At 31.1% G+C, this 25,296-nt stretch overlaps 3 protein-coding genes across 6 annotated transcripts; all 3 read left to right on the plus strand.

The window, feature by feature from the left end:
* The first annotated feature begins 5,830 nt into the window (after nucleotides 1–5,830).
* Nucleotides 5,831–8,113, plus strand: LOC125836389 (beta-amyrin 28-monooxygenase-like). The gene is made up of 3 exons (XM_049515561.1): nucleotides 5,831–6,782; nucleotides 6,933–7,120; nucleotides 7,814–8,113. Exons 1-3 carry the CDS (start codon nucleotides 5,831–5,833, stop codon nucleotides 8,111–8,113), a joined length of 1,440 nt encoding a protein of 479 aa, XP_049371518.1.
* Nucleotides 8,114–10,415: 2,302 nt separating this feature from the next.
* On the plus strand, nucleotides 10,416–13,760 carry LOC125836509 (coatomer subunit epsilon-1). Its single transcript, XM_049515677.1, has 7 exons — nucleotides 10,416–10,635; nucleotides 10,747–10,836; nucleotides 11,380–11,531; nucleotides 12,514–12,649; nucleotides 12,730–12,885; nucleotides 13,154–13,233; nucleotides 13,473–13,760. Exons 1-7 carry the CDS (start codon nucleotides 10,468–10,470, stop codon nucleotides 13,564–13,566), a joined length of 876 nt encoding a protein of 291 aa, XP_049371634.1. The 5' UTR covers nucleotides 10,416–10,467; the 3' UTR covers nucleotides 13,567–13,760.
* Nucleotides 13,761–19,279: 5,519 nt separating this feature from the next.
* LOC125836516 (UDP-arabinose 4-epimerase 1-like) lies at nucleotides 19,280–25,106 on the plus strand. 4 transcript variants are annotated; one of them, XM_049515687.1, is made up of 11 exons: nucleotides 19,280–19,359; nucleotides 20,131–20,300; nucleotides 20,584–20,708; nucleotides 22,295–22,408; nucleotides 22,561–22,668; nucleotides 22,752–22,843; nucleotides 23,393–23,534; nucleotides 23,641–23,735; nucleotides 23,879–24,008; nucleotides 24,354–24,498; nucleotides 24,585–25,106. In XM_049515687.1, exons 2-11 carry the CDS (start codon nucleotides 20,240–20,242, stop codon nucleotides 24,824–24,826), a joined length of 1,254 nt encoding a protein of 417 aa, XP_049371644.1. In that variant the 5' UTR covers nucleotides 19,280–19,359; nucleotides 20,131–20,239; the 3' UTR covers nucleotides 24,827–25,106. The 4 variants fall into 4 exon arrangements, with proteins under 4 accessions (XP_049371644.1, XP_049371643.1, XP_049371642.1 ...); XM_049515686.1 differs by having other exon boundaries at nucleotides 19,308–19,575; XM_049515685.1 differs by lacking the exon at nucleotides 19,280–19,359 and adding an exon at nucleotides 19,476–19,544 and having other exon boundaries at nucleotides 20,126–20,300; nucleotides 22,561–22,665; nucleotides 22,749–22,843.
* Nucleotides 25,107–25,296: the final 190 nt, after the last annotated feature.

The raw sequence follows: 25,296 nt of genomic DNA on the forward strand, positions 1-25,296 counted from the left end.
CTACTCAACGAGTTCCTTTTTAATAATCTGTTGAGATAAGTATTGAAAATACTTCTAAACTCGACGTGAATTATTACTTTAGTCCCTCAACTATTGACAATTTTAAAAACACCTCTCTACTTGATTAAGTACAACACTCGTTTTATGCTACATGTTATCCACTCATGCGTATATGTGAAACTTTCTATTGATGTGGCGTACACATAAATATAAATAGTAAAAATAAATAAATAATTAAATGCTAAAATTTAGTGATTAGAAAAGAGAAAAACTTTTTTAAAGAATATGTTTTTTCTTACCCTACCACATCCTCTACCCAGTTTCCCAACCCCATCCCTCCAAATATTCTTAAAAGATATTCTTATCCCATAGTAGGGGTGTGCAAAAACCGAACCGAACGATAAACCAAACCAAAAAAAGTGTTATTGATTTATTGCTATTGGGTTATTGGGTTAACGGCTTTTTAATGGTTTTATAAAAAAAAAATCGGGTTATCGGTTCGGTATTGGTTTTCAATATTGGTTATTGGGTAAACCGATAACCCATTAAGACTATAGTAATTTAATACTTTTACATATACGTACATATTAATAAATATTAATCTCAATATCTTAATAGTTATGTCTTTGTCATTTAGCCATCAATTCATACTTCGCTATGAATTTGAATTCACAACTTTACATTATACAAATCGTCAAAACCTAAAGTAAGAATCATATTCCTCTTTATTTCTCTTTGTGTTACACATGTATATTTCTTTTCATGTTTGTTATTATTATTTCTATTTTATGAGCTTTTGTAAAGTTACATTATTGTCTTGTCGTGTCAAATTTATTAGAGAAGTTGTATATTTATTTTATAAGCATATTCTTATTGGTTAAACCGAAAATCGAACCGTTAAGAAACAAAACCGATAAACCGATAAAAAATTATCTTATTGGTTCGTTATTGGTTTAGCGTATTTAAAAATCGAAAACCGATAAACGAATTGAACCGACCGATGCACACCCCTATCCCACACCATCTTCTAACGCGACTCCTCCCAACCCAACCCCGAGAGGCCGAGACCTCTTCCCCCCAAAGAAATTAAAAGTGAAAATTACTTTCAAAACAAAATTATTATTTCTTCTTACCCCAGCCCCACACCCTAAATCGTCCCTCCATCCCACCCCACCCCCCACCCAAAAAAAAATAAAAGAAACTTTTTTGGGGTAGGTGGCTAGTGAGGTGTGGGGTTGGGGTACTTGGGTCGGGTGGAATAAGGTAATAAAAAAATATTTTTTAAAAAAGAAAAAAATGTTCTTCTGTTCTTATTTAATTATTAAATTTATAGCATTTAGTTATTTAAATGTTTTTATCCTCATCCTAGTTTGCGTACGTCTCGATTAATTCATAAGATAATCATTATTACCCCCAACCAGCACATATATCAAATAATCCTATCTATCAAGGCTTTGACATACATAAAGAAATCACCTAATATTTTACTTTCACCATAATTTATTCTTGCGGCATTTAATTCTCAAGCAATCTCATTAACCACTAGTCCATACTCTTGGGCATAAACCAAGACTAACAACATCAGTGGAATGCTACCATGAAATTAGGATTCAATGCTTTAATCATCTCATGATCGATGACAAGACAAAAGGCTTCACATTGTAATTAACCAAGTACAAGAACCTAGCTAGTCCAGTAATTCTTCAAAAATCACTTGCAAGTTAAACACAAGTCACTATTATCAGTTAACCAACTTATGTCATAAAAACTAAAATGCAAAAAAAAATAAAAAATTCTCAATATAGTAATGAATTTTAATAACAAGATCTCATCTTCCAGAGTATCCTATTACAACATATTGGAGATTTTTCTTTATTCAGATAACAAATTCTCAAATTATAGTCAACCTAGTGTAGCTAGAATTCATGTTTCTTGAATGTACTTTCATATATCGATATGATCAATAAATTGTTTAACTAATATAAAATGACTAAACATGGAATCAATCAATCAATTATGACTCAAAAATATGCACAAACATAATAATAAGTAGATGTGAGAGGTTGATGTTAGTGGCGAGGAGAGGTAAAAAGTTTCATCTTATGAAAGACATGGTTATCATAATGTTATCAAAGATTATTGTATATTGCTAGTAGTAGATATTCTCGTGTTCTGTTTGTCGCTACCAATAATATTATTAGTATTATTATCGGTATATCTTAAATTATATTTGGTTTCATATTTTTCATTCCTAATTTAATTTTTATTACTATTTGTTATCTCTTATGCTTCGATTTTCTTACTATTATGATGTTGTTACTGTTTTATATTTTCATATACAATATAACCTCACTAAATTAATATATGTGAGACCATGAAATATATATTGTTATTTTGTAGAGGTATAATTTAATCGATAAATTAATATTTATTAATTAAAAGAGTGTTTTGAGACTCAATGAAGGTTACTTTGATTACATCAAAATCATTGTATTTTACTAATATATGTATCATATTTATTGAATTGATGTAAAAAATAAATTTATTATACATAAAGTACAATGAATACATCAAATCATTGTATGTTACTATGTATCATATTTATTGAATTCATATAAAAAAAAAATCATTATACATAAAGTACAATATATGTGTATAATTCGTTGTAATATATTTTTTTGTTAAGTGATTCATTTGTAATATAAATTCAAGAATTCAGTGATTTATTGTAAAAATAAATCTATTATACATAATGTTCATTATTTCTTAATAATCAAATATTATTCATAGTATCTTTATTAAAAATATTCAATGTATGATGGTGAGAGAATAAACTATATAAGAAACATAGGAAATTTCTTGAAACCGTGTCCAAAAATAGCTTATCATTTAAAAGTGTCACAAAATCAACAATGTCAAATCAAATGCGTAAAACATTACATGACTACAAAATAGATCATTCCACATCACTCAAAAAGATGTGCAGTCATGGCAAGACCGAAACTTTTGAATGCAACAAAAAATGTTAGAGATGAGCTTTAACAAGATTTAAATTTTAACAAAAAACAATAAAATCATATTTCACTAAATTGCCTTTAAAATATTTTGTACTTTTAAGGAATTGTTAATTTATAATATTAATGAAACCATATATTTATATAGGGTCTTCTGAAAATATATTATCTTATCGAAGAGTGATGGGCCAAGCACGGACCAGAGGAAAATATTATCGTAGAAAGATTATTCATTTACCTTGTATTAATTTAGTAAAATTTTACTGTATGTTGTGTTTATGTTTATCTTGAGCCAAAAGCCTGTCAAAACAATTTATCTCTACCTGCATATGGTAGGATAAAATCTGTGTACGTACTTTTTTCTTCTCTTTATGAACAACAATTAGTAAGGATAAAATGAGATAATTTTATCTCAATTCTCTAAATTAATAAATAATTTAAAATAACTATTTTCAAAAATTACAACAACTAATTTGAGATAGAAGGAATACTAAAATTCTTAAATAACTCCAAGCCGAAGCCTTTCAACCTAGTCAAATTTGTGCATTGGTAACTAACAATCGTATAGTTGCCTAAAAACAACTCCCCTAAATAGGTTATATCCCAACAAGTATTTTAAAAGGAAAAAAAAAGGTCAAGTTACATTTGCCGTCATTATAATTGATTGTGTAAATATATGTTGTGGGGAAATAGTTGGAATTTCTTCATCCTTAATTAGATCTCGGATTTTGAATATAATTTTTTTTTGTTGGAAATGCGATCCATAAAAAAGAATCATGCACTACACGAATCTAAATTAATCGGACTCTAATAGGATACCAGACCCTCAATGAAAATTCAAGAAGAAAAAGATGGACCTACGATTGCACTGTCAAGAATTTTCCAATGAGTGTGGTTAAAAGTGGGAAAAATTCCACCAAAAGTATTTGTTGACTCAAGATGATTATAATAATTGATGAATTTGTTTATCAACCTAATTCTAACACTAATACGTAGTGCACCACTTAAACAAGATTTAATTATTTTTTGTTAGAGTTTTAATGATAATTTTCCTCAATTTGGTCGTAAGAGGTAATTAAAGTAGTTGGATCTCAAGGAAAAGGAAAGAAAGTCTCCCCTCCATTTCATATAAAATAATTTCATTCTTTTATTGCTATCTATTATCTCTTATGTTTGGATTTTCTTATTATTCTGTTATTGTTACTGCTTCTGTTATTATATGTGTTGTGTTTATGTTTGCCTTGAATCAAAGATCTATCGAAAATAACTTTTTTATGTCTTAACGAGATATGTATAAGATTTACATACATTTTATTTTTTTTCACACCACTTATATATGTATGAAACTACATTAAATATATTATTGTTAATATACAAAAACTTACCTGATTAATTTAATAGTGTCAAATTGACTTTTGAAAATCAAAGTCCTACATATTCCGTCACTTGATCCACGACCGAATCGTGCAATAAACCGGTTTCTCCATTAAGTCAAGTTTACTTATTTAATTATGGGTTAAAATTACATTATCAAATTGCTTAAAATATTTGTGACAGTAACAAATTCAAGTTATGTCCAATGACTTCCTTTTTGTTATATAGGTTACCTATAATCTCGATCAATCAAGAATCTTCTTTTACAACAAATTTTTCTTGACTAAGTGTAGTGATTTTTTAACAGTATTTTCACGAATGAACTAGTTAAACAATTAATCTATTGACTTAAATTGCGTTGAGGCTTTGTTATCACTATAACCCTCTTTAAATCTCAGTCATTAATTACTCTTAATTCTTCGAAGTGACTCTATTAAACTATAACCAAATCTAATAATCTCTAGAGAATAACAAGATATAACAGCGACACCATTAATCGTTAGGTCAATCATTTAACTACAATCACTGCATAACTAAACAAATAGAGATAAAAGAACGACTCAGCAATATAAAAAGCATAACAATAATAATTCATCCTACAAAGATCCCATTAAAACTCAAAGATATAAAATTTAAATACTCATAAAAGTATGTGAAAACACAATACTAAAACTCATAACCAATAATGAAAACAAGGAAGAAGAAAAGAAAAACTCGTTGCCGAAATCTTTTGTCTTGCTCCACACGGCTTCTCACTCTCTCTTTAGGTCGAACTCTTCTCCCGAAACGTGTTTATAAACTATTTACAATTATTAAAAAAAAAGAAAAAGTCTCAAATAAAACAACCAAATCTAAAATAATTTTAAAAAGATCAAATTCGAAATTGACTTGATGTGATGCGAGCCATTACCAAAATTCTAGTGATAATGTTGGACAATCATTATGTCTCCACTTATCCTCTCCTCTTTTTCCTTTTCATTTTCTTTCTGTTTTAACTTTTTTAACTCGAAATTTCTTCATCTTCACATCATTTTATTCCTATTATATAAAAATATAATATTAAGTATACATCAATATAATTAATATTCAAAGAATAATTAAAATAATACTAGTAAAAAAATGGCTATATATAGAATTTTTTCTTGGCCTAATATCAATAGCATAAAAATATTTACACAAACAAATTATTTATAAGATAAATTGCTATAATAATAATTAATTCTGTAGATAATTGTTCATAATTAGTAAAACTAGTTACTCAAAAAGTTAGAATTACCTATACATGTGCTTAAATTATCACGTTATCAACGTACATAACTTAATTAAATTCTTTATTTGTTTATATTCTTTTTTCGAATTAGTTACGTAGCAATTAGTTCATCAACACTCTTCTATATAAATTAGCACACATCCATTAAACTTATCTGCCTAACACACCATCAATGGATGCTATTGATCTCTCCACCATTTTCTTAGTTGTCTTTTTTCTCATCCTCACTACTATTCTCTCCCAAAATCGTTCTTCTAAAAATACCAAACTACCCCCGGGTAGTTTCGGATGGCCCGTAATAGGGGAAACGATAGAGTTCTTGTTTAGTAATCCTGAAAAATTCGTTCGTGATAGGATGAATAAGTATTCTCAAGATATATTTAAAACTAAAATAATGGGAGAGAAAACAGTTGTAATTTGTGGCCCTAATGGCCACAAATTCCTTTTCTCGAATGAAGAGAAATTATTTACTGTGTTTCGTACTCACTCCATGCAAAGAATTTTTCGTTCTTACCAATCCAAAAATCCATCTTGTCCTCCTCCTCCTTCTCTTTCTCAATCTACTCGGGTTATTCGTCAGCCCGGGTTTTTAAAGCCCGAAGCCCTAGCCCGTTATTTAGGGGAAATGGATTGTATAACAAAAGAGCTTTTGCAATCCCATTGGGAAGGCAAAAGTGAGATTCAAACCTATCATTTTGCTAAAATTTTGACATTGTCACTTGCTAGTCGTTTCTTTCTTGGGAGTACGAATAGTAGTTCGGAAAGGATGGTGAAGCTCGTACATTATTTTGATGATATTACGTTAGGGTTACATGCGATGATTTTGAACGTACCAGGGATGGCTTTTTATCGCGCTAATAAGGCAGCAATTGCAATTAGAAGGGAGCTTATAGATGTTATAAAGGAGAAAAAAGATGAAATGTCTAAAGGAGTGAAAATGCAAGACATATTGTGTCATATGATAGTTGTTAAGGATAATAATGGAGAGTTTATGGGTGAAAATGAAATTGCTGATAAAATAATGGGAATTTTAGTTGCTGGCTATAGTACTGTTGCAACTACCATAACTTTCCTCATGAAATATGTTGGAGAGAGATTTGATATCTATGAAAAGATTTTGAAAGGTACGTACGTTTAATTCGTCTCACTTCTTTTATTATTTTATGAATAGTATTAATGTAGTGTTTGAGATTTGAATATGAAATCTCGAGGTGAATTTTGAATTTATGCCCTTTTCTAAATCACTGAATCAAGTTCTAGTCTTGTAAATACAGAGCAAAAGGAGATTGCTGCGGCGAAGAAGGAAGGAGAATTGTTAGAGTGGGAGGACATGAACAAAATGAAGTATTCATGGAATGTGATATGTGAAACAATGAGACTAACTCCACCACTTCAAGGAACTTTTAGAGAAGTGTTGACAGACTTCACCTATGCTGGTTACACTATCCCCAAGGGTTGGAAGGTAATTTTTATTGATTTTATTTCGACCATCTCATCTATTTTCATACAATATACTTTTTTCGTTTTTTTATTTATTTAATCATCTATTATTCAGAATTTACTGACCTAATTAATTTGGACTTACACCATACGAATCTAAGAGTACAAAATTTCCATTTTCCAACTACTTCCACTAATTAATTTGAATTCGCTTTTACTTGTTATATTTGGTTTTAACACACACATTAAGCAAACAATAATCGACATGATTATTTTACTACACTACCCCTAATTGATGTTTGATATTTAGTCTTCAAAAATGATTTAAAAAATAAGTAATTAATGGTAAAGATAAAACATTAAAAAGAATTATTTTTCTAAATATGTTAAAAGTGACAAGTAAAAATTAAAAATTCATTTTTGATATAGTGAACAAGTAAAAAAGTGAATTGGAGGGAGTATATTATTGCCAAAGGGGCTTTAATTGATGGCTCATTTACCAGTTTAATAATCTTATCAACCCAATTAGTGGGTTGATCAAAAGTTAATTAATTAAGTTTAGTTAATAATCCACTAATCTGAAAACCTTGAAACCAAATTACACACCAACCCTTCTTTGAAATCCACACCAAACACTTCATGCGTTTTTCAATCTCAATCACGTATGTCTGAATTGTTTCCAAAAATGAACATTTTATGTGTATTTGACATGTAGGTTTATTGGACAACAAGTAGCACAAACAAAAATCCATTATATTTTCAAGACCCTCAAGTGTTTGATCCATCAAGATATGAGAAATGTGATGGACCAATTCCATACACATATGTACCATTTGGTGGTGGTCCAAGAATGTGTCCTGGTAAAGAGTATGCTCGTCTTGCAATTCTAACTTTTCTTCACAATGTTGTAATGAAATATAAGTGGGAATTGTTAGTACCTAATGAGAAGATTGTTGGTGATATGATGCCAACACCAGAAAATGGACTCCCAATTCGTCTTCATCAACAATATTAATCGAAAGTTATGTTGGTCGGACTTTTTAAAATAAAATATATGTAGTTTTTAGATTAGTTTGATGCAAGTATTGAAATTTTATGAAAAGTCATATATTAGTACTTTAATTAATTTCTATCCGAAGAGTTCAATGACATGTAGATTTATTTTTATTGGTTTTATTTTGATTACCTTGTTTAAAAGTTGTAAGTTCACTAAGGGCCCGTTTGACCATGCGATATGGAAACATGATATGGTATCATGATATGGAATCATGAGATGAAATTGAAGTTTTGTTGGACATGCGATATGGAATTTTTGTGTTGTATATTTTCTCATAAAAATAAAAATTTCATAAGTTGTAAAACTATTAAAATAGCCTCAATTGTTTATTTAATCTTATCAAATAAACAAAAATTTATAAAATCGCATAATAAATTATTACAAAGTTATTTGTTTTCTACTTAAGTAATTGTTTCATCTAACTTTAATTTAATAATAAAAAAATGAACATAAATTGTAGTGTACTAGTCTTTAATATAATTCTCCCACATAGTACGGACAATTTCCTCACTTTGAACTTGCATTTCTCGATCATGTGACCGAGAAGACGAACCAACATTGTTACTTTGAGCCATTTGTTGGTCAATATCATCCACAACTATATTTTTATGCTTATAGACCATAAATATTTCATCAGTACTTTGATATTCTCGTAAATAATTATGTAACACTACACAAGTTATGGCAATTTTCACTTGTGTATCAATATCATAATGGTTCATGCCTTGTTTCAGTATTCTAAATCTATTTTTCCAAGCTCCAAAAGTCCGTTCAATCACTTTGCACAGAGATGAATGCCTATAATTAAATAGTTCTTTGGCATTTTGAGTCTCTCTTTCACCTCCTCCGTAATCTTGCAAATGATAGCGTAGTCCTTTGTATGGAGCTAAAAATCCTCTTGTGTTTTGAAAACCAACATCAATGACATAATATTTATCTACCAACAAACATTTTATAAAGAATTACTAAAAGCATATGTGATGTAAATGAGACAACTTTGTGTAAATAAATAATATTTATTCTAAGGATGTAATTTAAAGTTACCATGTGGCGGAAATGGAAATTTTGACGTGGTTCAACAAGTGCATTCTCAAGTACTTTACTATCATGTGCAGTACCTTCCCAACCACCAACAACAAAGGTAAATCGCATATCAAAATCACAAGCACATAAGACTATATGTTGGTGAGAATAATAAATTTTATGTCGGTGAGAATAATAAATTTTAAAAAGTAATAATGTGATTGTAAATTTTATTTACATATGAAATAAATGGTTAGTAGATATAAATGTGGGTTGTTTTAACAAAATATAAACTCGTGGATCAATTTTTGTATTAAAATATCTCAAATCATGATATGGAATTCACATATAATTCCATATCATGGTTTTTGGAGAATATGGAATCATGAGATGGAATTAACGTAAAATCGCATGTCCAAACGCTGATTCCATCTCACGATACCATATCATGATATGGTATCGCATGGCCAAATGCCTACTAAGAATTTGTTATTGAATAAAAAGGATAATTATGCTTTTAATATAAATGGGTTATTAGTTTGGAAATTACTTTTTGTATCACATTTACTTCATCAAATACAAGTATTTGCGCACTCAAATACATGTATCTCAGATACATATAGGTCAAATTAGGTCTAATTTATTACAAATACATTGTCCAAGAGTGATTCACATGTATTTACGATACACTATCTCTCTCGCTTGCCTCTCTCTTCTCTCACTCATCTCTCTCGTTCTCCCTATGTATGTATTTCAAAACGTATTTTATAGCAAACATACATATTGACTCTCTCAATCGCCCCTCTCCTATCTATATGTCTCGTTCCCTCTCTTGTTTGTCTCTCTCCATGTGTATATGTATCTCAAAATGTATTTGATATCAAGGGATACATATATCTAGTATCTTTGATACATTTATATGTATCTCAGAATGCATCTGATATCAAGAGATACATGTATCTAGTATCTTTGATACATTTATCTGTCTTGAAATATAAAAGAGTGGTTTATCTTATTTAAAATATAGTATAAATTTATTAATTAGTGAGACAATATATAATTATTTCAAACTATAGAGTTTGATTAGTATTTATGGTTCGGCTAAAATGATAAGTGTGTTAAAAGCCCAAAATGCTATCGGGCCTAATAACCAACGACCCGCCTAACTCATTTCTTAATACTCTTTGCTCAATTTTCACTTCAAGTTACGTTTTTTCTGAGATCTGAATCGAAACAACAAATTGAAGAAGAAAAAAAAAGACTTTGTGTTGAACGAAGAAGAAGAAGAAATGGCAGGATCAGGACCCGACCCATTGTTCGGATTGAGGAACAACTTCTACATAGGTGCTTACCAAGCTGCAATTAACAACAGTGATGTACCAAATCTCTCTCAGGATGACGCCGTTGAAAGAGACACTCTTGTTTACCGATCTTACATTGCCCTTTCCAGTTATCAGGTTTTTTCTTCTTTTTGAGTATTTTTATGATTTGGGTTTTGTTTGAATTCTTCTTTGATTGTTTATTCTTTGTGTTTACTAGTTAGTTTCTTCTTTGTTTTGCCATTACAGCTTGTGATCAATGAGATCGATGCATCAGCTGCTACTCCTCTTCAAGCTGTCAAATTGCTCGCTTTGTACCTTGCCAGCCCTGATAATAAGGTGAAAATTTGATTCCGAAATCTCCCCTTTTTTACTCTAGTGATCCTTTTGAGAATTTGGTTGGTACCGTGTCTTGTTATCTGTAATTTTGAAGGTGCCCTGATCTGATGTGGTAGATCTTATTGAAAATAAACTCCCAATTACAAAGGATTTCTTCCAAAGTTACCAATTTTGAAAAAAAAACAAGTCTTTCCATCCCTTTGGGGTGGATGGGGGTGGGGGTGGGGGGTGTTAACTCAAGTACATCCATTCATCTATAGTATTTGCAGCTGGAATAGAAATTTTAGGAAATTCAGTTTGAGTGACATTACATTACGGGTTCCTGTTTATTGATAAAAACATGGAGAGGAGTTGAGATGAGTTCTCCTTCCTATATAGTCCTTGATCAAAGAAAATGAATCATTTATTTGTAACTATAAATTTTTAGGAAGATGCTTTGTTATAATCATCATTTTTGCTCTTTGAAGAAGTGTTCTTCTTCTTCCCTATTTATTATGGACAAGAAGAGGGTAATTAGTTGTAACTTTCTTTGTTATGTTCTAGGAAGCAGCAATTGCCAGTCTTCATGAATTATTAGGAGATCCAGCCATAGGAAGCAATCCTATACTAAGGCTTATTGCTGGGATTGTGTTCATGCATGAGCAGGATTATAATGAAGCTCTGAAACACACAAATGCTGGTGGAACAATGGAACTGTGAGTTGCTATTTTTTCTTTGATTGTATAATTGCTTTAATGGTGCTATGCTAAATAGTGTAGAGATGCATTGAGGAAATTTTCTTTTTAATGGACTGATTGCCTTGTTTTCTATGACTATTGGCATTGTACTAATTATACTATTGGCAAATGCTATTTATAAAATCTGCTCCAGGAACTGCATGAATGGTTGTTCTGGGACAAAAAGGCATGTCCTTGTGAGACGTGATTGTGATAATGGTCGTCTACCAAAAAATATTACAGAATGGATATAATAACATAGCTTCTTTTCTGGGGAAAGTACAACTAGAACCTTAGAAGTGCTAATAGTCTTAATGCAGTCCTGTGCAAGTATGAGTTTATGCTAGATCTCCTGGCAGCTGATCAAATCGCATATTTTTTGGTGGTTCAACTTCAAACACTCCTTCAAAAGCTTCCAATTCTGACATGGCTCTTTCTAAATCTTTTGTTTGGTTATCTATTTCTGTTTGCACACTTTTGTACACTGTCTTTCGCTTTTTTGTTATTTCTTAATTGATTATACCAATCACGATATTCTTATTAATGGAACTTCATAGTAATCACAAAAAAGAAGAAGAGTGGAACACCATCATTTTGAAATTTGTGTAGGAATCATGGAGAGTACTGGCTAAGGAAATTGTAGACTGATACATCTCCATAACTAATCTTGGTTGAATTCAAAATTTATGCCTCAAGGCTTAAGCTAGATTAAGAAGCTTCCTTTCAAACTGACTTTGTCATTCCTTTCTTGCTTTACCTTGGCTAGTTTAGTTTCTAGATGTACCCTCATATTTTTGAGTTGTGCGACTGGTTGTAGTCTTGACTTTTTAATGAATTTCTGCTTTAGCCTTTAATGGATTTGAGGTTAAGAATACTTTTTATTTTTCAACCATCTACTTTGAGGTTAGAATCTATGTATAAAAATCATTTTTCATTTCCCTGACTAAATGTGCTTATGCAGGCATGCTTTGAATGTCCAGATACTCATTAAGATGCATAGATCAGATTATGCAGAGAAACAGTTGAGAATCATGCAGCAAGTTGAAGAAGATCATACACTAACTCAACTTGCAAGTGCATGGTTAAACTTGGCAGTGGTACATAACAAGTTCAAATATGGTTACCTTACAAAAAACTATTACTCTTGGGAACATTTATAAATATATTCTATTTTCAGGGTGGTTCAAAAATACAAGAAGCATATCTTATTTACCAAGATTTCTCTGAGAAGTATCAGATGACTAGCTTAATCCTGAATGGGAAGGCTGTATGTTGCATGCACATGGGTAACTTTGACGAAGCTGAGACACTGTTGCTTGAAGCCTTAAACAAGGTCACTTTGACTTGATAATTGTCTTCTATTTATCAGTTGAGCTAGTACTTATAAAAGAATCAATTAACCTTCATATGTCCAAATTCGGTTGATTACACTGAACAATTTTGCTAATCATTCATTTAGAAAGTCTTTCTCACAATGCATTATCATGGCATTTACAGTTGTTTTTGATGCCTTCCCGTTATGTGCACATCATTTTTATGACGATATTTTAGAATGTATCCCTCTATTCCTTTATCACTTACAAGCTTGTTCATTTATGCAGGACGCTAAAGATCCAGAAACACTGGCCAATCTGGTTGTCTGCAGTCTTCACCTTGGGAAACCATCCGCACGTTATCTCAAGTACGATGAGTCCGTATACTTACCATTTGTTTCAACTTTTTATTGAATGAATCTAGTTGTGATTCCATAATGGTTATAGAAGGATAGAAAAATTGTCCACTTTGGAAGTATCTTCAGTCCATAAAACTTTTTATGGTGATATGAAGATTAAGACAGTTTAACCATGACAACACCAATTTGTTGTCTTGGTAGCTAGAAAGGAATACTAATGGGCTGCTTTTGTTACTTGATGTTTGCAGCCAGTTGAAATTATCGAACCCAGAGCACACACTTGTCAAGCGCGCTGCATCTGCTGAAGAAAGTTTTGATAGAGCAGTCCAAACTGTTGCTTGAGGAAAAGTTGCTGCATGTACTAATGAGTAAAACAGGCAAATGAGGAAGCCATCTTTTGTAGTGTCAGTTCTTGTGCTTGTTCATTTGGTTATTCTCATCAAACAATTTAAAGATTGGCATGTTATTAATGTAAAAAATTTACCTGCAACATTTTGATGAGTTGGATCACTTATATTTCAGATGGAAAAATATGGACTTTCAGTCTGGGTATTGCTACAGTTCAAACAAAATTTATCATTTGCGTACTTTCTTCCTACCTTATTACTTGTCCACTTTTTTCTTTATGCGCTTCTTAAGAAGTCATAAATAAAAGAATGGTAGTTTTAATTGAGATATTTTTTTGGAATTTTACTAACTTGTTTACACTTTTAAGAATTAGTTGTAAGGTGGTAAGGGTAAAGTGAGAAAAAATTAATTAATTTTATCTTAATTTTGTAAATTGACAAATAATTTGAAAAAAATAATTTTAGTAACGTGAACAACTAATATGAAATGAAAAAAGTAATATCTAATTTAACCTTATTAATTATTTTTCAAGAAATTAAATTTATAATAATTAAATGATATAATAAAATTATTATAAGGAGTGTGGCAACTCAATATTACATTAGTAAAAATGGCAAGACTTAAAATAACATGATCATGAGTAGGGGTGTGCACTATTCGGATTAAACTGAATAACCAAACCAAATCAAACCGAATTTTTATTTGGATTGATTTTTTGGTTTTTCGGATTGGTTTTGGATTAATAAATTACTTTGTTTGGATTTTTGGTTTGGTTTCGGATTTAAAAAATTAAAAATCGAAAAAACCGAATTATATATATATAATATATATAAATGCTTAGGTTTAGAATTAAGTTGGAGTTAACCACTTTTGTCCCTTTTTGGTTATTGCCTTTCATCATGATTACATTTATATTTTATATTTGAATATCTATAATAGGTATACTTATAAGTATTGTGTTTTAAGTTTTACTTATGATTTATATTAGAAAGTATATTTAAGAGATTCAACATTATTATTTTGCTTATGTTATTAATTATTGACATAACTGAATAACCAAACTGAAAAAAGTTGAACCGAATAGAGGAAAACCAAATTTATTTTGGATTGAATTAGGTTACACTTTTACAAAACCAAAAATCGAAAAATCCAAACTGAATAGTGTAAAACCAAACCAAAAAACCGAATGCACACCCCTAATCATGAGTCTACCTAGTATCATGCCTATTAAATTCATCTTTAAATTCGAGATTCTTTATTAATTTTTTTATCTTCCTTTGTTTAATGAAGAAAAATAAATGTTTTAATGTTCTCTACGGTTCTCCATAATTCTTCATATTTTATAAAAGAAGTAAAATAATAATAATCAATTTTAACTATAATCTGGAAAATATATCCCTATATAATTTGATTTTAGACATTCATTTTAAAAATTAGAAAATACTAAAATCCTAAATAATTTTAATTTCCTATTCCAATTTTAAATTAATCTTCCAACAATTAAATTAACCTCCTCATTTATGAAAGTGGACAAAATCTCAAGACACGTGGCTTGTAATAACGGATTTAATTCCGTCGTACCAAAGATTTTTTTTTTCAAAAAAAGGAACAAAGAGAGAAATAAAAAACATGAAACATGAAGTAAAAATTAAGATCGTGTTGATGTGTCACACTAAGATTGAAAATGTACAAAACATTTAATTGCCTTCAATTTTCTAGTTTAGTAGGGATTCCGTTAGGTATTCTTTCTGTCTCAAATTATTCGTCATATATATGTATAATTATCTTATTACTATTAAAAGTAACATTGGATGGAAAAATTAATTTTAACATAAATTTCTTATTTGAAATAACTATTTTTAAAAATCACGATAGATAACGAAAGAAAGAGTAGTGATAGGTGCAATTTCTTGTTCAAAAAAGAGTAAGGTTTCCTTTTCGTCCTTGCCATACGCATAATAATTAGATGGAGAGACCCCATCAAACCTCATTCTTATACAATGACAATGCCAATATGCCAAACCTCCTTATTACCCAATATGTTTATTTTTTTCAATGTACTACTACTAATTTTAATTTTAAGAATAAAGGTATTTGATCGAGTTTTTTTTTTTTTTTTTTTTTTTATGACAAAGCAAATCCAAGTCTGGTGTGATGAGCTCGACCCAGAAGGTAAATTTCTTGCTTTTGCTGGCAAGGGGTTTCGAACTTGAGACCTTCAACATGGAACTCCCAAACCCAAATCACTGGGCCACCCCGAAGGGTATTTGATAGAGTGTTTTTCTTTTCGAAATAAGTATTTTTGGATAATGCAGAAGTCAAATTAGTTTTTTTTCCATGGACAGAGGTTGCGGTGCAGTGGTTGAATTGCTCCACTCTTAACCCGAGGTTTGAGGTATGAGCTCTGGGCATTGAGAAAATTATGTTGGGAGCGCCACCCCTAAATAGACCATGTAATACGCAATCCAAAATTAATCGGAGCTCTAATGTAGGCTTCGAATTTCGGATCGGGTGGGAAGAAAATAGTGTTTTTTCTTCAAAAAATTAGTGTTTTCGATTAGTCTAAAGAGATTTACATATTAAAAAAATTATACGTACTAAATTAATTAATACCAAATTCTTTCTTTGTAAGCACTGTTCAAAATAAAAAACATACCAAACTGCTATTCTTGCAAAATACTTTTCAAAAAATATTTTTAATTAAAAATACTTCTCAAAATAAGTTAATTTTGATTGTCAAACACTGTCTTGGTGAAGAAAATATTTGGCCATTGGGAACTCATAAAGTCAGCATTTTTGGAAAAATAATTATTGAAGAAAATCAATACACCTTTTTTGAGTGTTTTTTTTTCCTTTTAATTTGAAAATGTGGTCCATATATAAAAGTGTTGATGACATATATACAGGTTAAAAATACAGACAATAATTCTATCGTTGGAACCAGTTGTCAATGTCTTGTTTTTATTTAGTTAAAAAACATTAGACAATGATTAAGGTATCTTTTTTTGAAGTTTTATTTTACTATACTCCTTGCATGCATGTGAGCTAACATTTTTCTAATGGTATTAATATTATCCCCACAAATTGGAACGTATTTGACTTAAAATTAATATTTTACTTTTTAAAAAATAATCATAATTTTAAATTTTGCAAAAAGTATATGTGACTTGAAGAGATTATTTGTATCACGTAGGAAAATTTATTGAAAAATAGTTAGCTATTACTATAATTGATTTATTTTGATCAGTAAATCTTTATTAAATTATGTGTATTTTAATTATTTTATAATATATAATCACATATTTATTTATAAAATGATTATGAATATACATAATTTATGCCTTAAGATATTACCATACATTACTTATAATAATAAATTATGATTTACTCATTTGATAAAATTATATAAAACATGTAAATCAAAACTTCAAACTGAAGTAGGTTCTATATTCTATTGTCAACAGCCCAACTTAAGTAGGAGTAATGTATTTTCAAATTTAAATTGAGAAACCTTTTTTTACTTTGAATGACTCATTGGACCTACAAAGCCTTTATAGCATGTACTAAAATCCAATAATATACTGCCATGTTATAATATATGATGATAATTAATTAAAATGTATATAATGTGGAAAAGTATAAATGTGAATGACAGAGTCTTAAGACTAGTTGGACACGTTGCATCTAAAATAAACTACTTTTTTTGGGATCTAAAAAGTTAACATGACTTCTCTGCATAAGATACTGACATAAATAAATACATCCTTAAAAAAAAAAAAAAAATTGATATAAAATTTAAGAAAATAAAAATATATTTTTTTAATTTTATGGTCCTAAATTAAAATTATGTCAAATATATTAAAATGCACTTTAATTTTATGACCTTAAACTTATCGATTGAAAATCTGAAATTAAAATATTACTTAAAAAGAAAAAAAATCTTTCTTTTTTACTACGACTAAAAAGAAAAGTATATCATTTTATTTTATATTCACATCTTAACTAAAAATCTAATATACAAGTACAAAATAGTGCAATGTAATAGCTTTAGATTGGGTGAATCATACATAATAGCTCTACATTGGGTGAATCATTCATTCACCTAACTTTTCTCACAATTACTGTAAAATTATGAGTAATAAATCATTATTTTAAAATAATTGAATTTTAACTACTACGGTAATAAAGGTAAAATCACAAATTAGAAAAGTCTTATTGCTAGGCAATAATATTATATTATTATTTTTTGGTTTCTCACATCCGGATTCGCGCCTGAAAGTCTCATATTGGGAGATAAAATGCTCCCTAACAAAAGTGATTCCGTACCCAGGGCCAGAGGACTCGAACTCGAAACCTCTTGATTAACGATAAAAGAATACTTACCACTCCACTACAATCCTTGTTGGTATAGACATATTTTATCATTATGATAAATAAATGTGGATCTTAGAAAATAAAAACCATTCATATTTTATCACGAGATGTGTGAGAAAATTTGTTAGTAATCACACCTTTTTAACGATTATAGTATCCCAACTAATTTATAAATATATCTAATTATTTTATCAAATATTTATTATTTCTCATTGTTACATATATATCGAATAATTCTATCATATTTCGGAGTAATATTTTTATCATATACAAACCTACAAATATTAGAAAATATCTGTCACTATTTGACATGTAACATCATCAAGGTCTGAAAGTGCTTAGCAGTTTTGAAAAATTCAATGAAAAATTGGCCAAATTTGAAAAGTCAATAAAAATAGGAAATCCAAGTTTGAAGTTTGAATTTAAATACAAGTACGGTAGTCCTTAATTACTTGTCCAATTTTTTTTTTAATAATTCCTAATCATTTATCAAATTTGATAATTAAGAAATATCAATTTTTTTTATCTATTATATCCTTAACTAATTACTTTGAAAAATATAGAACTTCTTAAAAATTTTAAATTCATCTACTTCATAATTAATAGAAATAAAATAATAAACTCACTATATTTATTATTATTTTCTTAATAAGTAAGTCAATTTAAAAATAAACAAGTAATTTATAGGACAGAGAGTATTAAATTCAGAAAATATAGGAAAAAACAACAAAAATGGAAATATAGCCGCCTCTCTTTTTCTTCCTTCCGCCCACGAGAAAAGTGGAGACCAACCAACAAAAAAAGGTCCACTTCTCCCTTTTTTCTAACGATAATATACTCAATAAATTTTCAATGCATGGAATAAGATAGACAAAAAAAACAATTAAAACAACATAAATTTGAAAAATAAAATAATTACTATACAAATACAATAAAACTATGTTTAAGAAAATAATGAATAGAGAAAACGATTTCATTGCCTCTTTCTTGTAAAAGTATTGTCATAATTAAGTAATTTACAAAAGAGTAGACTACTAATGCATAATTCATGAAAGAGTAGAGTAGATTGTGGAAAATTATTTTAAATGGATGACTCGTCGAACAATCAGAGTAAAACTTAATGAATTTACTATTCTAAAGATGCTATGTCATTTTCAATTCCCTCTTTCGTATTTTTAACTTCATATACCTAACGAATAAATCGATAAAATACATGTTCGTGACTAAAAGTAGTACAACACATGGCTAGCTAATGCCACTTCTCCCTTTCCTATTTGACTTAATAATAAAATCAGTAAGAGTAAAGTAAAGTTGAAAAAAACAAATAAATATATACAATAATACGCGCTAGAGAGCAAGGAGTTTGTTGTTTATCAACTCTACCGATACATACACTGAACCTTCTCCCTCTTTGTACGTTTTCTTTTTTTCTTCCCAAAAAACATGATCGTGGACTCTATTCAATTCTCTTTCTTCTACTATAAATTTCTTTAGAGGATTTTTTAAAATTTTATTTCATAGATCTCTTGATCATAAGGAGTTACTGTATATTCTCTGATATATGCTTTGTTTTGGAAATTGAAGCTGAAGGTTTTGGGTGCTGCTTTGGTTCTGTAGTTTAACTGAAAGGTTTGCGGGGTTTTCTACATTCTTGATTCTTCTTTTTTAGTTTGTCTTCTATGGGTATGGATGATTTTTTTTGGTCTAAATTGGAAAAAAGATTGTATTTTTGGGTTCTTTTTTGTTGTTTCTTTTCTGGGTTTTTGAATTTCATGTTTCTTGAATGAGAAAAAACTGTTCTTTTCTGGGATTGATTCAGGTTTCAGTTTAACTGAAATGCTGTTTCTCTTGCTGGATTTTCAACTCAGATCCTTTGGGAATTTTGAAATTTAGTTGTTTTCTTCATTCTTGGTCTACTAGTAGGTTTTTTTTATTACAAACGGATAATTTTCCAACTTTATTGATCGTTTCTGGGGGTTTGTTTTGGGGGTGGGTGGGTGGGAGGGGGGCAAAGGAAGGGACAAACTTCATATCTGAGTATGTGATAATTATGTCCATCTTTTTGAAACAGGGCCCAGTTATTGATTGTTTTTTGTTTAGCTTTTGGTTTAAGTTTTGGTAATCCATGTTTGAGTTTTTAAATAATGATAATCAAAGAGTAAAATTTAATGTTTGTTGCTGCAGACTGTTAACAATTCCACATACAAGGAAGGGGCTTACTTGATCACCAGTTTCAAGTAATAAGATTATCTATTTTGATTGTTTGCCTATTTGGCATTGGAGAGATTCTGCAATGCTAGGCTTGGGCAGGACAAGAGCTCAAACAAGGTCTAGCAGATCTATGTCTCTAGGAGGTGAGCCATGCTCCTTAAAGTGGTTTGTTTTTCTTGTTATGTACATTCTGTTTCTTGGTCAGTTGTTGGGTACAATTGGCCTAGTTCTGTTTGGTTAAATCATGAAAGTAGTACTATCATCTTGGCAGTTGATGCCAATGTATAACATTTCAATTTTGGTCATTGGATATGTTTCTGCTGATGGTTAGGCAATGTGATCAATGGTCTCCTTTTTTTCTTTAGTTATTGTGAATAACACTTGTTTTCTAGGGTCTAAAACTACTACTTTCTTTGGTAATTGTAGGCATGGATTATGCAGACCCAAAGAAGAAGAGCAATTTAGTGGGTAAAATTCTTATGGCTGCTGTGCTAACAGCGCTATGCATTCTTATGCTCAAGCAGTCCCCAACTTTTAATACCCCAAGTGCAGTAATTCCCTGATCCTTCTCTTTGTTAAATTATTATCTCAGTTTTGTGTCCATATGCTTGGACTAGATTGACAATTTGATATTTGGAGTTTTTTATATATTGGACTGCAAGCTCTCCTGTGTCATTACCACCATGGTTTTCTTTTGTAATTTTTATTTGACATGAGATGGTTGTATAGTACATTTGTTCTGTTCTTCAAGTTCTGAGTCTTTGTTTCTTTAAGATAGTGGGAATATTTAACCAACCTCTTCCAACAGAAAAACCTCCCAGAAGTGTGTACCTCTTAAGTTATCTTCGTTTCGTATGTTTAAAGTTGAGTTATTGTGTTGATTCTTGAAATGTAAGTGTTTCTCAAATCTTGACCCCAGTTTGAACAAATTTACTAATGTTTCTAGTGCTCTTGTGTAATTTCACATGCTCTATTATGTATTCAGAATGCGCCTTCAAACATGTGGTTCTTTGAATCATCAGCTTAGAGTTCTAGATCGATTATCACTGTAACTTACCATTGACCAACCAAAGTGATGTTTTCTAATGTATAGGATGCTTGGAGTCTTTTACTTAAATCTTAGTCCAATCAGCTGAGACACAAAGGCTGTTGTAACTGCCATGCCACTAAGAGTAGTGACAATTATGTTTCTCCTCCATGTCTTTATTCCTGTGCCCTTTTCCAAATAATGGTGAAAGGTCCTTATATATATGAAACTTGGATACATCACCTCTTCAGTACATGAGTGCATTGTCTACTTGTGGAAGGTCTACTCTTGCTTTTGGTGGGTGGTCATTTAGGGGCCTGATGTGGCATTAAGTTCCGTTTGTGCAGATGCTTGGATATATTGATATTTCTACTTTTCGTGAAACACTACATCGTTGCACTTGCACCATTACAAGCAATGGCAACTGGAGAACTAGTTTGGTAATATATTATATATCTTGGTTAGTGGCAATTTCCTGATAGCTACAGCCTCTCGGTCCAAGTAGCTAATTACACTTGAGATATGCTAGGTTGTTCATTTTCCTGCAATTGCTGGAAACCCTTTGAAATCAGAAGAGTATTATTTGCTGCTTTCTTGAGTTTTCCTGAGCCCCTTTTTCTTTGATGCTTCATGTTACAAGCATTCTTCTGTTGATCATGAAATTTCTGTTACCCATTTGGCAGTGTAGGATTCCAGTTTACTTATCTCAATTTACAATATCTCCAATTTCATATATTTCATAGCGTGCACTAACTGGCCATGTACAGTGTAAGATGAAGAAGGATTTTAAAATTCGAAATTTTAAATCCTTTTCATCTCACTAAGTTACCATCAAAAGATTCTGTTTGCATCAATATTTCATTGCCTTGACATATCCTTGTCGAATAGGTCTGAAAAAAGGTGCACATATTTCATTCAGCCTCTTCAAAATGCACTAAAAATTAACAAATTTCTGCATGTATCCGTATCAGATGCACCAAATGCTTGCCCGTAGCCAAGTCTGTTTAGCATAGGATTTTTTTGCAACAAAAGATTGAAGTTCTTATGGTTTTGAAATTCTAAGCTTTGCACTCATTGTGTTTGGTTTTTCTTGTTGATGCTTTCTCCTAGTTCTCTCGCCATCAACCAGGTGTTATTCATGTCTTGGTCACCGGAGGTGCTGGCTACATTGGTTCCCATGCAGCATTACGACTTTTAAAAGAAAATTACCGGGTGACGATAGTGGTAATTTCTTATTCTGTAGTTGTGATTAGATCCTTTGACAGTCATTCTTGAATGACTCTTTTCAATACTTTTAACTTCACATAATCGACTTATGAGCATGAAAATGTGTGAATGAGACACTTCATAAGAGAAATGATTTATCAATTTGACAGGACAACCTTTCACGAGGAAATATAGGAGCTGTAAGGATTCTGCAAGAATTATTTCCTGAACCAGGGAGGCTTCAGTTTATATATGCCGACTTGGGGGATGCAAAAGTGGTAAACTGCAGCTGTTCTGAAACTACCTTCTTTATTGTTATTGTTTTTTGGCATTCACTTATACCCATAACCGAAATGAGCAGGTCCACCAGATATTCTCCCAGAATGCTTTTGATGCTGTGATGCATTTTGCAGCTGTAGCATATGTCGGAGAGAGCACCCTCGATCCTCTTAAGTAAGTATTGTTGATCTTTCTATAAAGCTTTCCATTACAACATGTAATTGGAGAGTTAACACTCAAATAAATAAATAAATGTAAATTAGTGTTTCACTTGTTGCATTGTGTAAGGAATAGAAAACTTAATCTTTTACAGGTTAAGCCAAAACATCAAGTATGTACAGATATTGCATCTCTATCAAAGCTGGTTGTGCGTCTAGTGTATCACTGATGTAGCATTACATTTTCCTGCATTGATTGATTTTTACTCTAAATACAAGCAAATTAAGGCTAATATTACTATTTTGAATCAAGGTGCATTTTACATGACTTTTTATCGGAAAAGTGCAATTTGTTTTAGGGGGCTTGGAATTTTTATCATTTTTGTTGAACTTGTTTGGATTAAATATTTCTAACTGAAGGATCTAGCATGTCTCATTAATGAGTAAATTTAGTGTAATTTCCATGTCGTGATACTGTATAAAGTTAAATATGCCTCTGTAATTTGGTTCTTTGCCTTTGTCCTCCGAAACTCATATTTCATGAGCTGCTGCATGTTCCAATCAGGTACTATCACAACATTACTTCAAATACGCTCACTGTCTTAGAAGCTATGTCAGCTCATGGAGTCCCCACATTGATTTACTCTAGTACATGTGCGACATATGGAGAGCCTGAAAAGATGCCTATTACTGAAGAAACTCCACAGGTGAGTGTTTTAAAGGCTGTATTTGCTTTTAGTACGCTAGAACCGTATGATTGCCTCTCTTATGTCAATGGCAAGCAACAACTGAGAGTTTTTTGTCAAATTGCAGCTCCCTATTAATCCATATGGAAAAGCGAAGAAAATGGCAGAGGATATTATTTTGGATTTCCATAAGAACTCAAACATGGCTGTCATGATTTTGAGGTAGGTGTTTGATATATCTTGCTAATATACCCTTTCCCTTTGATCGATGATTGAAACCTGAGTCATAACTATTGGTTGACTTGCTATGTCTAGCACAATTAGCATGGGTTAAATTAATGCTAAATTGTTTTCTGAAAATTCAGGTACTTCAATGTGATTGGATCTGATCCAGAGGGAAGACTAGGAGAAGCTCCCCGGCCTGAACTTCGTGAACATGGGCGAATTTCTGGTGCTTGTTATGATGCAGCTCGTGGAATCATACCTGATCTTAAGGTCAGCCAATAATAGCTATCTCTGTACTCGATGTGTTTGCTATTTATCATCTATGTACTCATGATCGTTGAATTGTCTGAAGTCGCTTCATGCATTGAGCATTTCTAATATCTACCAGAAATTATGTGGTTCTTATGAGTGAAATTCATACAAATAAAGTTTACTGGCTACTCTATTCTGATTCCCAGTCGCCATTGTCACTCTTAATAACAAGCAAAAGACAAATATTCAGCTGTTCTATCAGCAATTCTGTTAATATGGGCTAGGGGAAACTGAATGTGTCAATGATAACATGAATAGTCATAATCTGCCCTCACCTCTGAGTGCCTTTGTTTTGTCATGCAGGTTAGAGGAACAGACTATAAGACTACAGATGGTACATGCATTAGGGATTATATAGATGTCACTGATCTGGTTGATGCTCATGTGAAAGCTCTTGAAAAGTCTAGTCCCGGGAAGGTGGGAATCTACAACGTTGGAACCGGAAGAGGTAAGGCATTCCTGCTTGTGTCATCATATTCAGTTTCTCACTTTGAGTCTAGTTCTCACTCCATTCTTTTCGTCTACCGAGAACAGGTAGATCAGTGAAGGAATTTGTGGATGCTTGCAAGGCAGCCACTGGAGTTCCTATCAAAGTTGACTTCCTTCCTCGTCGACCTGGTGATTATGCAGAAGTCTTTAGTGATCCTACGAAGATAAAACTTGAACTGAACTGGACAGCCAAACACACCGATCTTCAAGAGAGTTTGCAGGTCGCATGGAGATGGCAGAAATCACACCTTAATGGTTATGGTTCATCTCTGGTCAAGTCTTCGTAATTCATTGACAACTTATCATTGTGGAAGATTGACATGAACCCCATCACACAGCTTAACATTGTCGTGGATTTTTTAGTGTCACCAGAGTAGGTTTTTGGAAGCTAAAGAGGGTCTATATTTTTTCGTTCATCTAGATTGAATACATAACAGAGTTTGTGTATTAGTCAGCCTATTTATCCAGTCATTTATGATGTGTATCTTAGTCTAGTAAAACAGATATTTAGATCAATAATAGTTCTGGGCCAGGTATAGATTCTTCCCTCATCTGTGCTCATTTGAATTTGTTGCGTGTTTTATTCTTTTGTTTGTGTATGTATATAGAAAACTGGGTGTTATAGTTGCCTCCACTTTTGGAGAAATGAAAGCTGCTTCAACCATATCAGTGATAAATTCTGTAAATTTGATAATCTTCAACTATTTGAGTTGTATGGACAAGAGTCCAGTCCAACATCCAGCTTGAAATTAATTTT

This window comes from Solanum verrucosum, unplaced genomic scaffold (assembly GCF_900185275.1).
Source record: "Solanum verrucosum unplaced genomic scaffold, falcon-dt-bn FXZP01000278.1, whole genome shotgun sequence".
Taxonomy (NCBI): domain Eukaryota; kingdom Viridiplantae; phylum Streptophyta; class Magnoliopsida; order Solanales; family Solanaceae; genus Solanum; species Solanum verrucosum.

Excerpts from the sequence above, each read along its gene's own strand:
- LOC125836389 (XM_049515561.1), top strand. The coding sequence starts at position 5,831 with ATGGATGCTATTGATCTCTCCACCATTTTCTTAGTTGTCTTTTTTCTC. Across the intron at positions 6,783-6,932 it reads CTATGAAAAGATTTTGAAAG|AGCAAAAGGAGATTGCTGCG; the intron begins GTACGTACGTTT and ends TTGTAAATACAG. Across the intron at positions 7,121-7,813 it reads CTATCCCCAAGGGTTGGAAG|GTTTATTGGACAACAAGTAG; the intron begins GTAATTTTTATT and ends TTTGACATGTAG.
- LOC125836509 (XM_049515677.1), top strand. The coding sequence starts at position 10,468 with ATGGCAGGATCAGGACCCGACCCATTGTTCGGATTGAGGAACAACTTC. Across the intron at positions 10,636-10,746 it reads TTGCCCTTTCCAGTTATCAG|CTTGTGATCAATGAGATCGA; the intron begins GTTTTTTCTTCT and ends TTGCCATTACAG. Across the intron at positions 11,532-12,513 it reads GCTGGTGGAACAATGGAACT|GCATGCTTTGAATGTCCAGA; the intron begins GTGAGTTGCTAT and ends GTGCTTATGCAG.
- LOC125836516 (XM_049515687.1), top strand. The coding sequence starts at position 20,240 with ATGCTAGGCTTGGGCAGGACAAGAGCTCAAACAAGGTCTAGCAGATCT. Across the intron at positions 23,535-23,640 it reads TTACTGAAGAAACTCCACAG|CTCCCTATTAATCCATATGG; the intron begins GTGAGTGTTTTA and ends GTCAAATTGCAG. Across the intron at positions 23,736-23,878 it reads ATGGCTGTCATGATTTTGAG|GTACTTCAATGTGATTGGAT; the intron begins GTAGGTGTTTGA and ends CTGAAAATTCAG.